The sequence below is a fragment of the Thunnus albacares genome, chromosome 7, assembly GCF_914725855.1.
Source record: "Thunnus albacares chromosome 7, fThuAlb1.1, whole genome shotgun sequence".
NCBI classification, from domain to species: domain Eukaryota; kingdom Metazoa; phylum Chordata; class Actinopteri; order Scombriformes; family Scombridae; genus Thunnus; species Thunnus albacares.
In genome coordinates, this window is record NC_058112.1 from 30272047 (window position 1) to 30287725 (window position 15679).

A 15679-nucleotide genomic window follows, 5' to 3' on the forward strand; every position below is an offset into this window, starting at 1 on the left:
TTAACTACATCGAGCTCATAATACTTATGTACTTTTACTGCAATACTTTAACTACATCAAGCTCATAATACTTATGTACTTTTACTGTTGTAGGATTTTTTTTTTTATTGTTATTTTTACATTGCTGTACATTATGGTATTAAGCTTTCAGGTTGGATTGTCTGCTCTAGTTAACATTTGGTGCAGCACCTCTTGCTGGTTTCTTTTGTGCGCAGAAAAAAATCAAACCAAACTCAATTTATAAATACGTCACTTTAAAGTTTATTTTCTTATTGACGTAATTACAAACCACACACAACAGGCCATGTGCAATCTGGTGAATCTTTTCTGTCTTCTGATACATTCGGCAAACAAATAATCGGCCTAGCTGGACGTTAAATTAAGTAAAACTCAGTTTTTTTTTGTCTTTTATGCAGCCCCATCCCTCCATCCACAATGACACTGAGTGGAAGTGGAGGCGAACCAATTGTCTTTGTTATTAAGTCGTTTTATATTGAAGGAACTGCGATTTGAAATATGTATGACATGTTCTTAAACACATTTCTCAACGTTGAATTCTACATTTAGTGGACGGAAATTGGCGTGACATCCCCGTTAAGGTTGGTATTTAGGATAAGCAATAAACTCTGATTAATAAAGCAGTTATAACGCTAGCTTCCTCCCAGCCGCACCTCGCAGGTGGAAGGAAGAATTTTTGGACTTATTTGGCTAAATTAACTGCTAGCCAACAGCAGTTTGGTCACGTTTGTGAATTCAGATATTGGGGTGTCTCTAACGTGACTCAGACAATCAAAACTGGGGACCGGACGTTTTATAATTAGCGTACGATAACGTTAGCTACAAACAAGAAGAATATAAAGCGCAGCCTGATAGCTGCTATTAGCGCTGCTAGGTTGGTATTAGGATATCTAACGTTAGCTGGCTAACATGTTAGCATGACCGGTTAGACGTCTCACACCGGACAACAGAAGCGATATTACAGTAAGATGAGTGTTTTACCTGTTATCAGTGAGTCCCGCAGGTCATCCAGGCTTTGGCATGGCAGAGACAAACACCCGCAGCCGCCTGTCAGAAGCTGTTTGCTGCGATCAGCTGGCGACTTCTTCTTCTCCTTTTTTTCCGGCAGACCAACCACTGGTTAGCGCTTTGCTGCCCCCCGCTGGTGTAATAACGTCATTGCTACTTTTGCCCTCTGAGACCTACTGTATATCTTGTGATATAGATCAATGGTTTTAAGTGTACTACTTTCCTAGCTCTCTCTTTTTGAAACACCCAGCAGTCTTCTAAGGTATTTTTTTAAATCCCCAGTTTGCCTAATTCAATGCATAAAACCCTCTTTTCCCTGTCATTGAGCAGGCAATGTATCAAGACATGTACTACAGACTCCAGGACTCCCCAATTGCTGTCTCTGTGCTTCCCCACTAGCACTTGCTAATCCACAATATACCAGCTTTAGCCTTGTCAATTTGATCTCATCTTTCCGAGGCATGTTCACTCTATTGCCAGGTTAAACTGATGGTTGGATGTTGTTTCTCTCTCTGCTGTCTGTATCCCTCTTGCTGTCATTGATGGTTTGGCGCTCCATCCTGCCAAATGGTACCTGCACATCTACCCTATACCTGCCTAAACTTGCCCTAGCTACCCTATCTGCCACCTCATTGCCCTCAACCCCAACATGTGCTGGAACCTAGTGTTGCACAATATATCGATACTAGCAAGGTATCACAAGATTCAAGATTCAAGATTCAAGATCACCAACACGAAGGTGAAGGAGCCTTTGCTGTCAGAGCTCCTAAACTCTGGAATGACTGGTCTGATGAGATCAGCGTGGCAGAGTGATTCAATTACAGTTTTATGGTTTTAACTTAGTTATAACTATCTGCATTTTATGTGTTTATGTGTTTTTTTGTAAAGCACTTTGAATCGACACTTTACATAAATAAAGATTATTATTATTAGATTAACGGGAGAAGATGGTTTTTGGATAGATTAAAGTCTAGATTAAAGTAAGAGGTTCCTATTGGCTGCACCAAAATTTAAATTGAAAAGAAGACACTCCTATTGGTTACTCTTAAACCTGAATTAAAGTCATGCAGCTCTTAATTGCTTTGGAAAAGTCAAGATTTTTAAAAGCAGAGGGCTTTTGGCTTTCATTTAGAGCTCAGTCTGCTTTAATTAAATAATAATCAGAGTTGCTCTACTCAACTTTTAACTATTTTAAGGTTTTGTATGATGATGGACCTACATTGCTTTAAATCTGACACATTTACAGGTTTTTTAGCATCAAATTCCCTCTTTGTGTTTCCTCGGACAGTGTTTCCCTGTTGAGCTGCGGTGGAAGTATAGTAACAAAAAGAGGGACTTTGGCATTAAAAAGACTGTAATGTTGAAAGATATCTACTTGATTTGACTCATTTGGATGCTGAAACTTCATATTAGCTTCAGATAAACTTTTAAATACATTTTTGCACAGAAGGAGGACTGTGGATTTTGTCCCCCATTACTTCCATTCTAAGTGCATTATGAAGGGATCTTCTAATGGTCAGTATGAACAGGAGGATTGATTACAGCAAGAAAAACAGGTTTCACTGTTCATTTGGGCTCTTGACTGTTGGTTTGAGACACACTGGAAAAATTGTGAACCCGTCCTTTAAGGGGAACTCTTTGACACTTTCTATGGAAGGAGTATTGACACTTTTAACTTGAGTAAAAGTTGAAATACCACAGTTAAGAAATACTCCATTACAAGTAAAGGTCCTGCATTTAAAATCTTATGTTAAAGATCCTTTCTAGACATGTATTAAGACGTATAAAAAGTGGAATAATGTTTGGAACAATAATGTTTTTTCTACAAAAAAAGTATAATTATCGATTTAAAAATCCTTAATATGGCATCTACTTTCTCCTTCAAAAAAAATCCAAAATCTATGAATATGTTAATATATTTCATTTCAGAAGTTTAACTATTGGACACCAGATGTCTCCTCCTTCACTGTAAAGGCCATTCTCAGTGTTTGGTGCACTGGAGGCTTCAAGTTTCCACATCGCACTTGTGTAAGCTGAATATTGGACCAGGATTGGCTTCCAAAGTAGTTGTGATGTCACAAATCATGCCCCTAAAAATCAGATTATCAATGAGCAAAGAGAAAATGTTTCACTTTCAGCACATGAATGTTAAAAACAATCTCTGCACATACATCATTCTGCACAGTGGATCCAAAACATCCAACTGTAGGAACAAGAAGAAGAATACATTTTTGAGCAGAGGGGGACTTTACGTAAATTTTGCAACTACTTGTGTATTGCAAAAGTACAAAAATAAAAGTACTCAATAAACAAAATGCCTCGCTCAGCGTTATATGTATTATATATACACACACGGATATATAGTGCCTGTGAAAAGTATTCACACATCTTGGAAGTTTTCATGTTTTATTGTTTTACAGTATTGAATCAAAGGGGATTTAATGTGGATTTTTTGACACTAGGAGGAGGAAAGTTGCTTTTTGCAATAACATTTTAACTGCATTTGTAAGTAGATGTTTAGTAGCAACAAAACTAGTATTCAGTTAAAAGATAAAAGTCAAGATTTAAAGTCAGTAAAACTATCTTTGGTGATGTTAAACTGAAGTCACAGTAGACTTACCTCCACACTGGTGTCACGTTCAAAGTCAGTACAGACGTCCTTACACAGACTGAAAACAACTAACTTTCCGTCAGTGTTTTAAATGAAGAAAATGAAAACTTGTCTGTGGAGGAGACATACTGTATGTGAAATTACTGAACCAATAACTGCCTTCTTTTATTGGATTAACAAAGTAACATTCACACTCAGCTGTGTTCAAGTTATACATTTGGAAAATAACATAAAAGACAAAAACAGGAAACCATGAAACCTCAACCTCAACCGACCTCTAAAATGAAGGCGAGTCTGTCACACTTCTACTACAATAGATTGCAAAAGTATTCAACCCTGTGAACTTTTAGTCTTGTACCACCAAGAGAATGAATAAAGCCAGAGAAAACAAGAGAGTTTTAAGATGCTTTTTATACATGTGTGCACTGATTTTGGCTTTTTCTGGAATTTTTCTAGAGGCTGCAAAAAGCACGATCATCTGTAGGTTTCAGCCTTAAAGAGGCACAACCTTTTTAAGTATGGGCTCGACCATGTAATGCTGTTTATGTCAAGAAAAAAATGTTTAAAATCAATCCTAAAAGTGACTATTTAGAAAGTTTGGTTCGCAGTTTTTGTCATAATCATTTCTCCTGTCCAAAATCTGACAAAATCCAGTCCTCCTTCTGTGCAAAAATGTATTTAAAAGTTTATCTGAAGCTTCAGCGTCCAAATGAGTCAAATCAAGTAGATATCTTTCAACGTTAGTCTTTTTAGTGCCAAAGTCCCTCTTTTTGTTACTATACTTCCACTCCATTTTTATAACTTTAATGTGACTTCAGAGTGTTTGTCCTCTCAGGTTTTACTTATATTCCCTTTTTTGAACCGATGTTTGCTTTTTGTTATTATTTCTATTGTGTAACCATAAATCTTTTAACTATGTTTGTTTGATGCTTTTAATGTAAAGAACTTTGTAACTTTTGTTTTGAAATCTTATAAACAAGGTGGAATGAAAGATGAGTTCTTACTTGCTCATTACTGTAAGTGCAATAAAAGCTTTACGAGTAAAAAGCCAATAAGAGTTCTTTATCAAACCACCTGTTCAACGAGCATACACATGTAGGAAAGCGATATTTCCACCTGCTTTGCCCGCAGTTTCCCATCCACCGCCGGGATGTTTTACACAACCACAGCGCGCTGGTTAGGCTAATAAAATGAAAGCGGTGTTTATGTAGCCCGACTGTTTAGCTTAGTTTGTAACGTATATTAAAACTTTAAACTCTTTGGGGGAAATATCAGAAAATCTCCTTTTGGTCTCAGCTAGCTGGGGTGGTGTGTCGGTGTCTGTGTTTGATTGACATTAGCTGGCAGCTACCGGTGTTACAGCTGAAATATACCAGGCACGGGCAGGTGACAGGCAGGTGATGTGTCACATAGGCGGGGCGGAGCAGGGTTTTCTACCTGCTACACAGACTCCGTCTCCATCACTGCATGCATATTGAGTTTTGCCAAGTGAAGTGGGTTTGAAAGCGTAGGCTATATTAACTGGTACTGAATTCATAAACTAGATCTAGACAAAGTAGATCATGGACGATTAATTGTTGATTATAATGGACAAGCTCTGCTGCGGCCATGCTGCGGCAAACGTGTCACACCATGTCCATGCCCGGTGTATTTTGGCCGTTACACCATACAGAGCGGAGACAAAGTAAACAAACTGCTGTAGCTACAAGTCATGGACAGACAGCTTGTCCCCAACAGGGATTTTGAAGAGCAACAACCAAACCAGCATCTAACGGGTCCAAAGTGACATTTGCAGGTATGTTTACATGCTGTTTACTGTGCTGCAGCTGAGCAGCTAATTAGCTATGTAGCCTGCTAACTGATGTTAGTGGTGCACTTTTCCCTTGTGAATGTTTGTTTGGTGGCTCGTTCAACAAGCTGAAGGACAAGACGTGTGTTCATGTTAGTAAGTTAGATAAGAAGGAGACTTTAGCAGGAAAGCTAATGTGGGTTGTTGTTCAGAGTTTGTGGCTCTTGTGTTGAGTAGCAGGATGCAATCAGGCTCAGTGTGACCATCTGCTCTGACTGTCATAGAAAAACACATTATCGTTTTATGCAGGATTTGACTGGCTTTATTAAAGCCATTTCTCCATCAAAAAAGTTGAGACATAAGCTAGACACGCTGAAGCAATATCTAAAGTGCAGTAAAAAAGAAATGTATTATTATTATTATTTTATTAAATAACTCTTTTGTGTCTCAGCTGGGTAAATTTATTTTTGTGGTACAGGAATATTTTTTCAAAACTCATAGAGGTGAATATTTTTGCAATCTATTGTACTACGACTGTAAATACAATATTAACTATTTACACAACATAAAACAGTCCTGTACTTATCACCAAAGTGTTATGACATAAAAAACAAGCATCAGGGAGCAGAATCTAGTTTCTCAAACAGAAAACAAACCATTTTACTGTGAAACTTTACAGATAACCAGGTTTCACCATCAATTAAGTTACAACGCTTTCAACAAAACTATAATAATTCAAATTACAAAACTGAAAGTTTAGAATGGCAAGTTTTCAGCTGCATCTTAAAATAAATTCCTTCATATTTCCTCTAAATAATTTCAAATCATTTCTTCAAATGTAATCTCAGAAATCAGAGTATGTACTGTGCTCAATTTGTTTCAACGCTATAATTCCATAACAGGCTGGATATTTCAAAAATAAGGTAAAACAGTTACTTCAGAAGTCTTGTAGTTGAACTAAACATTTGGAAATCACATGTGCAAAGTGGACAGTAATTAGCCTCGTAAATCTATCTTCATTCCCTGCAAGCTTAATACGCAGGGAGACGGTCACGTGACTGACTGTTGCTCTTCCTGAGGTTTCTTCCATTTTTTTCCCTGTTTAAGGGGTTTTTTTTTTTAGGGAATTTTTCCTTATTCGAATCGAGGGTCAAGTACAGAGGATGTTGTATTGCTGTACAGATTGTAAAGCCCACTGAGGCAAATTTGTCATTTGTGATGTTGGGCTATACAAATAAAAAATTGACTTAACTTAATATGCCTAATAAATTTACACTTTTTAAAGGTGCAGTGTGTAGAATTTAGTGGCATCTAGCAGAACAGACTTGGCAGAAATGGAATATAATATTCATAAGTATGTTGTAATTAGTGTATAATCCCATGAAAATAAGAATTGTGTTTTCGTTACTTTAGAATGAGCCCTTTATAGAGTGGGTCCTCTTCCATGGCATGGATGTATAATAAGAGCTGGATAGGGCGCAGCTGCTCTACCTTGCAGCCAATTTTTTCCCAATGGTCATTCGCAGTACTGCAGCGAAAAATCCCCCTGTGGCCCAAAAAGCATTTTCCCCATAGACCACCATTGTAAAATAGACGTCTGTGAAACTGTTGACAGGACACCTCGAACTGCAAACAATGTCAATTATGACTTTTCTATAATGAATTTTTGATCCATGGAGATTTTATATTTGTAAAACTTTTCTTAAACCGAGAAAAGTGATTTAAAATCTGTGACGTCATCTAAATGTAAAGTCTATGGGTCAAGTGGGAACTCACAGGCAGGGCCAGCGGGGGAAACACTACTACGCATATTCAGTAGGTCGCACAACGCGGAAGCAAACTCGGAAGCTAGAAACTTTTTTGGCGTATGCGCCAGCCGAGCAATTCTTATTGGACTGAATGGGCGCCATTTTTAGTCTGGTATCCAGCTCTTATAGTACATCCATGTTACACGGAGACCGCCATGTTGCACCACCATGTTTCTACGGTAGCCCAGAACGGACAAACCAAACACTGGCTCTAGAGAGGACCTTCCGTGTTTTTCGCGGCCACCGTAGGTTCTCCTACACGCTTGGAAGGGGAGGGGGAGGGTTTTCAGTTGGTTGCAATCTCACCACTGGATGCCACTAAATCCTACACATTGGTCCTTTAACGTCATCATTTATGGATCCATCTTGGAGCAGAGATGCTTATCTAACCTTAAATCTTAACAATTCTAAGCCAAAATAAAAACTGAGTTCCTTTTTACACCTGAACAGTTCTCAGTTCATGATCAGGTTACTGCTAGTTAAGGCTGTGTGATACAATGATGTATATCGTGTGATATATGTGAAGTTGTTAACTCGTGTACTTCACCTGGTTCACCATCTCTCCTCTGCTCCGCTGTGTGTGCAGCACAGACACGGAGCACTCAGCCCTGCCCTTGCTGAATCACAAAGAGTACAGTAGAGCAGCCCGACCATAAATGCCTGCAAAACGCAGTTGAGAATGTTTATTTGTTATCTACCTAATTTATGTCCGTGTGTGCTGCACACAGCATAGCAGAGGAGAGACACTGAACCAGGTGAAGTACTCAAGTTGACAACAACAACAACACTTACTGTAAGTGCAATAAAAGCTTCGCAAGTAAAAATGCAAAAAGAGTAATTTAATCCACACAAAAGATGGACAGAAGGGGAGGGGGGGAATTTGAATTCACAGAAAATGTGTTATATTGTGATATGTATCGTTATCAGGATGTGAAATTATCTATATCAGGATGTGAGATTTTGGTCATATTGCACAGCCCTACTGCTAGTTAAAGCTCTATAGTGCCAGAGAGCACTGACTGAATGAGCAGTCGCAAACACCTAACTTGCAACTACCTTAAAGCTGCAGAGCGTTTGGTGTATTGAAGCATTTAAACAGTTTATTTTGTGTTTCATCTTAAAAGACCAGACTAGTAGTTTCATGCATTTATTTAAATTTTAATTCTTAACTTTTCTGTATTTTTCCCTCATTTTCTCTGAATTTAGTTGCTCGACATGCTTTTCATTTACAAGAGTTTATCCAAAAATAGATCTTTTTAAAATAAATTTCTCTTCTCCATAGTGGATCTTTGGGTCATCAGGTATACTCATAAAGTCCTACAGTGCTCCACCTTTTCACATGGCTAGATAATCAGACCAGTGTTTCAAACGCTGCAGTTGAAATTTTTCATATTTTACATAACAATCCCAACAAACACAAACCATGCACGTTTTCTCTGCTTTAAACAGTTGACTGGAGCTAGTGGTGACTGGAAAAAAAACATCAGTTTTATTTATATAGCCCAAAATCACAGCATACAACATCCTCTATCCCTAGACTCTTGTTAGTCTTTAATCCTCAGTCACTGTCACTGCCGGTCTCTGAGTTCACATACCAGTTATCCTCTCCTGTGTTCGCCAAAAACCACAGACCTGAAGAACAAAAACACAAAAAATACAGACATCCGTTCAGTGCAGCAGTTTACAGAAAGTATCAAAGACAATATTTCACATTATTTTCAGCTTTGACTTTGTTTCTCACCATTTGGTGCTCTTTGGTCTTCATCCTCTTCAAAGTGGTCCATGTCGTAACTCACAAAAATATTCTGTGAAAAGAAAAAAAAAGGATTAATCATAGATTTTTTGTTTTTGTTCCTCATTTTGGTGCAGCTCAAAATACATTTACTAGTCAAAAATATTATTTTCATACTGTATGGTTGGTCTGCTGTGAACAAAAGTAACATCAATACCTTATTCCTGAGGAGTCTCTCCCAGTATCCCTGCTGTTGTTTGACCAGTTTGAGGACTGGCTCGTTGGACTTCATTTCCCAGCAGCAGCGGTCAGCTGTGACGTTTGCCTGAAGCTGGAGGTCGGCTCTGTAGGTTCGACCGTTCACTCTGCCTCTGAACGCAACCAACAGAGAGAAAGCATTTCATTCTTTACTACACAGAGATGTTTAACTTACTGTCATGAAATTCAAAGCGGTTGCCTTCCACACATCCACAGGCTGTAAAGTACCACTCTCCTCACGGGCACATCTTCACCTCTCCTCAGGATGGCCTCCCTCAAGTCCTCAGGCAGTCGGGAACCGAGCTAATCAGAGCAACAGGTCTGAGGCCTGTGTATAAAGTTGTGTGTCATTTATTTAGGTTTGGTTTCTCAGTCTGTCCCCAGATGTTCCCAAACACCAGCTCAGCACATGTGCTGAAATACAAATGAAGTAGGGCTGAAACTAAAGATTTTGATATTGTTCAATTTGTCGTAATTTTTTTGACTTATTGATTAACCACTCAGCTCATAAATTGTGAAAAATACCCATTACAACTTGCAAGGGCATATGGTAAGGTCTTCAAAAGTGACGATAGTAAGAAGTAGTAAGGTGAGATAGTACCACACATAAACCCTGTAAGAACCACATATAGTTTTTGTACCAATTAAACAAACGAGATGTAACATGTTAGTGAGCTTAGGAGGTGCTTCATAGACAGATTTGTTTTTACATTTGGAGAAAAACCCCTAATTTCAGAGTTTATGCTAAGCTAAGCTAACCGGCTGCAATCTTTAACTTCATTTTTACCAAACAGTCATGAGAGTGGTGCTGATCTTGTCATCCAACTGACAGGAGCCTAATTTCCTAAATCTCAAACTATTTATTTAACATGAACCTTTATAGCTTTTTTAATAGAATATTTTAGCTCTTGTAGCACCAGTTGGTAATTGATTAAATTACATTTTTTAATATTTAAAGGACCCTTTTTCTTCTCCAATTTCTAATGTTTATGCACTGCGGATATTTCCACTGCTTTCTCCACTACGTTTCCCCAGACCTGCGCAGGTGCCTTAATCAACCAGTTTAGTGTTGCGAGTGCAGCTTTAAGGATGTGATCCCTCACCGGCTTCCCACCAACGAACACAGCAAAGCGCGCTTGTCTGAACTCACAATGAAGCCAGAGGTACCGCTACCGGGTATTGAAGTTCAGGTGGCCGAGACTTTTGCCCCAGTACTACCAGTGCACCTTCATTTCTTGACTTCTGTAGTTTGTTTACAGGTGAAAAAATGGCACACTACTAGCTTTTCTTGTTATTGTTTGAAAAGACTGTTTGACTGAATTCTGCAATAAATACAAATGTTAGCTAGTAACCTCTGTTTGCTGACACTATGAGGTCTAGAATGTAAATGCAGCAACACAGTAAGTTAGACACCGTTAGAGAATCACAAATTAGGTTGTAATTACAAAGAATTACAGAGGTAAAATGTTGACGTCTGGCAGATAGCATCATGTCAACCATCTGCTGTGTAATTGAGTTTTATAATTATCATACATCTATATAATATAATAATCATGTGACACTAAAAATGTTTTTAAAACATTTTATTACAAGCTAAAGTAATTCAAAAACCAAAATTGTATTTACAGAAACGTCTGTAGGTTGTTAAAATCATACTATTACTGTAGCAGAACTGTAACAGAAATTCAGAACTAACCAGTAATAACCAGTTCTGCCAGAATAAATTCAAAGTAAACTCTTAATTGATTGCACTAACATTTTGTGCCACATGGTGTAACAGATTCATTTGATTAAATCCTAAGCTGTGAAACAGCTCTATTATTGAAGAAGAACAGATAACAGAAACACTTCAAGGACCGATGTCCCCACGAAGAAAAGTGCTTCTACATACATTATTCATACTTGATTATTAAACTGTAAACCAGAACTATGTTTGATGTGACACCTGCTGGCCGGTGGTGTAAACTCATGTTTGTGTGTTTAATTCACACAAAGGCTCGCCATGCTAAACATGTATCCGCTCCCGCCGGTGTAAAGAGCTCTGGATAAAAAGCTCCACTGAATGTTGGATGTGATGTGAAGTAAGTGAGCGATCATTGGTGGTCTGGTCCTGACAGACCTGTAAACGACTCTGTCGGGGTAGAAATCACAGTGCTGACTCTCCGGGTTCGTCAGCTTCACCGTTACAATCACAGAGTCGGACGTCTGGTACCAGCGGACCTGAGGGTGGAAACTGAAACACAAGCGGAGGGAAAATAAAAGACATTTAGAGTTGAGCTCCAAAATAAACCTCCACTTCAAATTAAAATGTTCTGTTTCAGAGACACTAAACAACTCAAGTTCCACTTTTATGGTCTACTGTGGATTTAGTAGCTTTGAAGGAGCTGTTGTGTTTTAATAAAGATAAGTGATCTTGTACCTTTTTGCAGAGTCGTCACACTCTGAGCCGTTACTGCTGATAAGCTGCTGACTGTTGGTTTGATCATCACATGCAGAGACACCTGAATACACACAACACACATACAGTTTATTCACACTTATATGATTTACTGTGTGTCTGCAGGTGAGACTATCAAGGCAAACATTATAATGTAGATTATCACAAATACAGGAAAGTAAATTCTGTTATTTGCTGTTTTTTTTCAACTAGAAGCTCTTGTTTACACTCTGCTGTATTTAGAGGTCGATATTTACTAAAATCCATTATAAATGAATACTACTTTATCTTTCAAATGTAATGATCTTCATTTTCACTGTCTATCTACACTTTATATTTAGATTGTATTAGGATTTTAAAAAGCTAGACAGAAAGAATATTTTTACCACCTTGGCAGCAGTTGAGGCTCGTTGTGGGACAAAGTTCACCTCCGTCTCCATAACTGTGTATCAAAATCAAAAAGTTTCAGTTTAGTTCTCGAATCAGACAAACACTGATAAGTTTTTCTTTCCAATTAATTAATTTAATTTATTACTTTAAAATACACAAAAAAAAGAGTGCACAAAAATCTAAACCTCATCATCTGCACAGCTGACCCCAGATCAGCAGTCTGGATATCTGATGGGGATTTCTGATCATAAACTGAGACCGTTTGGACTTCAGGTGCTGGTGGTGCTGGGACCAGGAACTGGTTCAGTGATGATACCGGCTCATATGTCATGAGGTGAGGAGGGTCTCGAACGGCGAGCTTCTTGACCTCGGCTGCTCTGAAGGCTTCGGCCAGAACTTCTTCCTCAGCTTTGATCCTGACCTCCAGAGACGCTGAACCGTCCCCCGACCTACAATCAACAACAGCCGCTGCTTCGTTCATCATTTAGTGAAGGTGGCTGGGAAATCCTGACAGGTTCACATCACTAAAGGACAGTTTGGTCAGTTGAGTGTTTCTTTACCCAGAAATGTTTCCAGTCTCCTTATTGCAGCCGGCCACACCTTCCTGACACAGAACCCTCAGCAGGTCCAGATGCTCCTGGTTTCCTACTCCCATCCCTGTGCTCAGAATCTCAGACTGCACGTTGTATTCATTGATGACAGTTTTCATACCTGGCACCTGTGTCACCCGGACCTTCAGAAAGAGGAAACACCCAAGTTTACTGGTGGCCAACGCACCCAAAACAGATCACATTAGACTTGTATTATTTATTACAAAGACAAATAAGATTGATGCTACTTTTGGATTAGAGAACACTTCAACTGTAGACAGTCTACCTTGGAAACCTGGATATCTGTTATTCATTCAGAGAGGAAATTTGTCATCAGACTGAATAAGGAGAAGACTGAAGATGAAAACATACCATGGGATCGACAAAAACTGTGTTTCCAAGACTGAGAACTACTCTGGCTCTGTGCTGCAGACCTCGGATCTTCTGGCTGACGGCTCTGGTAACCTGCAAGCCAAAGAGTGTCACATGTTCGGCACCTGACAGCTCGCGTCACAGAGGACTGGACTTTCAGTTCAAGAGCATGAAGTGGACGGACTGACCTACGTGGTAATTTTAACATGATGATTTTTATCCTAGTAAAGTCTTTCATCTGCACATCCTTGTAACACAGGTGGTGCTGGAGGCTTGCTGACACAGTGACTTCTTGCAGGCTAAATGGTGAGCTACCCAACACACACATTAGCTCAGTGCACACACACACTGTATGTATGTGTGTACTGAGCTAATCATGAAAAGGAAACTTGCAAACAATTATGCTCTTCACTCACAAATCATTTTTTTGTCGACTTAAGTTTCAAACAGAGGTTAGTAAAACAGCTTTTAGATATGCTGCTCCTGATACTTGGAATCTTCTACAAAATGAAACAAGACACTTAAATTTTCTGTCAGCCTGTCAAAAGCCTAAGTGGCTAATTATATTTCAGGGAAGAAACACTAGAGAAGATATCAAATTCAGAAATAGTGTTTGTTTGTGTTTGAGAGCAAAGTGAGGACATGAAGACGAAACCTTGGGGTGCCAGTCGATCTCTGCGTCGACTGGTTTGACTCTGCAGACGATGATCTCAACAGCTTGGTCGGGCAGAGAGTGAAACTCCTCCGGCAGCTGCAGGATCTGATGGGATTTGACCTCCTCCTCCTTTCCGATATCAATGAACCGAACGAAGACGCTGAAAAAGAGCCGATCGCCTATTTCGGGGACACACAGGACCTTCACCCTGCCACAGGAAGCACGACGTTACGTTAAGAGATATGCAACTTTGGTGCACTGATCCGTACAGACGACTAAGAAACTAGTTATTTGTGATAATAACAAACAGCATCAGGCTGCAAGCATCTGAGGTATTGTATATCAGACCTATGGAAGACGTCGTCCTCCTGCACAGCGTATAAACCTCCCTCCAGCACTTTCTTGGCTCCAGGTTTTTTGCCGGCATAGTAAGAAGCCATCTCAGACGCCATGCTGTCATACCCGCCGTCCTCCTTCCTGACGATACGACCGTAAAAGACTGATGCGGTCTTGATGTAGAGAGGAACAACCTGGGAGCATCAGACACAACACAGGTTCACTTCAGCTACAGTGGAGTCATGGATGTCGTTTCATTCAAAGTGTTTTGTAATAAAAGCAGTTTCAACTAACAATTTTATGATCAATGAATAAAGATGAAGGCCAGGGACTGTGAAAGAGGAACAATATATGGTAAACTCTGCTTCACATCACAATCTTCATTTACTCTGATTATGTTAGAACTTTGTTTCAGGACATTTGGAGACAGTTTTTAAGTTAGCACTTTTCCTAAAATGAACTAAATCTTGTTTATTTGATTTGTGAGTTCTGTAGAGCAGCGTTCTCTGGACAGAAATCTCAAAGTACACAAACACAAACAGATAAACATGTGAACATCCTCACTTCTATGACTCCAGACGCAGGGAGGACAGACTGATCCAGCACGGACATGAACCTGTGACGGTCGGGACACACGCTGCTGTCTCTGCAGAGGAGAGCAAACACAATTTCTCTTAATTACCTAAACTGATTCAAAATGCAAGTTCCTATTCGAAATTAACTCAACAGCAACTTGTGACACTGAGAACTTCATCTGCTCTGGGTAAAGAAGTGTTAACTGGTGTGACGAGCAGCCAGAAAATGTCAGAAAATAACAAAAAGAAAAAGCAAAATCAAACATCCTTCAGAGTCAAAAACGATCCTCATATTTGAGATTGATAAAATACATAAAGGATGAATCCGCTGTCAGCTGCTGTTGTAGCTTGATTTGTGAATTAATCAATTAATTGTTTCAGCTCTGGACTGTGATTAATAAACTGCTGGATATTTCCCATTCAGATAAACAAGGGTTCTGTTTAACCTTTATATATCTAGAGAAACTTCAAAATCTAGACCTTTGAGCGGTTATTATTCAAAGCAGTGAGTCACACCTGCAGACTCCAAAGCTCTTCAGGTAGCTGCAGAGAGGCCTGTTGGTCTTCTGGTCCTCTCGGGCCACATGGACGCCCTGAGCGAAGGACAGCAGCTCAGGGGGCAGCAGGGCGTTGGTTCGTCCCAGGTACCGCAGAACCCCGACTACATGGCGGGCATTCCTCTCTGAGATCAGAAGCACCGACCTGGTGACATGAGGGCGACTCTCTGTTTGATCCTGGGAGGAAACCTTGGAGGAGGAACCACATGAAAAAAAACAACACAAACTGTGGTTATGTTTACGCACTGATCATTTATACAGGAAAAGAAGTTTTTATCCAACAAATTTATCCATCTGTTTGCTTGGTCTTACTCGTTCTGAGAGGTTTCGGAAGTTCTCGGCCATGCAGAAGAGTCGGCTGCCGAACAGTTTGGGTGACGTGGGGAAACCGTAGTGGACGACACAAGTCGCATCTCTGATCCCCAAACACCTCAGACACTCATTGGTGGTCACTAGAGAGCAAAAGGTCAAACACAACAAAAACTAAAACCGCATTTTAATGTCCTGACAGGAAATTCAGTGAATAAATATCTTTATTACTGA

General features: G+C 39.5%; 2 protein-coding genes across 4 annotated transcripts in view; both read right to left on the minus strand.

Moving 5' to 3' along the window:
* The window catches only part of ankrd27 (ankyrin repeat domain 27 (VPS9 domain)), a 41022-nt gene extending 39882 nt beyond the window's left edge, over window positions 1-1140 (minus strand). The window contains exon 1 of the mRNA XM_044355528.1: window positions 1000-1140. The gene's annotated coding sequence lies outside the window, so the exon portion shown is untranslated. The remainder of the gene's footprint in view (window positions 1-999) is intronic.
* tdrd12 (tudor domain containing 12) overlaps window positions 1-15679 on the minus strand; it is a 45310-nt gene that overhangs the window by 13045 nt on the left and 16586 nt on the right. For 2 of the 3 annotated variants that reach the window (XR_006404034.1, XR_006404033.1), the window contains exons 24-37: window positions 15449-15588; window positions 15096-15325; window positions 14569-14650; window positions 14017-14198; window positions 13669-13876; window positions 13014-13106; window positions 12612-12784; window positions 12237-12500; window positions 12048-12103; window positions 11644-11725; window positions 11344-11457; window positions 9184-9337; window positions 8976-9039; window positions 8605-8866 (exon numbers count right to left, since the gene is read on the minus strand). Coding sequence is in view for 1 of the 3 variants with exons in the window: in XM_044355527.1 (XP_044211462.1) it covers window positions 8793-8866; window positions 8976-9039; window positions 9184-9337; window positions 11344-11457; window positions 11644-11725; window positions 12048-12103; window positions 12237-12500; window positions 12612-12784; window positions 13014-13106; window positions 13669-13876; window positions 14017-14198; window positions 14569-14650; window positions 15096-15325; window positions 15449-15588 (1916 nt within the window). In the remaining 2 variants the exon portion in view is untranslated. Of the gene's footprint in view, window positions 1-8602; window positions 8867-8975; window positions 9040-9183; window positions 9338-11343; window positions 11458-11643; window positions 11726-12047; window positions 12104-12236; window positions 12501-12611; window positions 12785-13013; window positions 13107-13668; window positions 13877-14016; window positions 14199-14568; window positions 14651-15095; window positions 15326-15448; window positions 15589-15679 lie in introns of those variants that run through there. The other variant, XM_044355527.1, reaches the window with a different exon arrangement.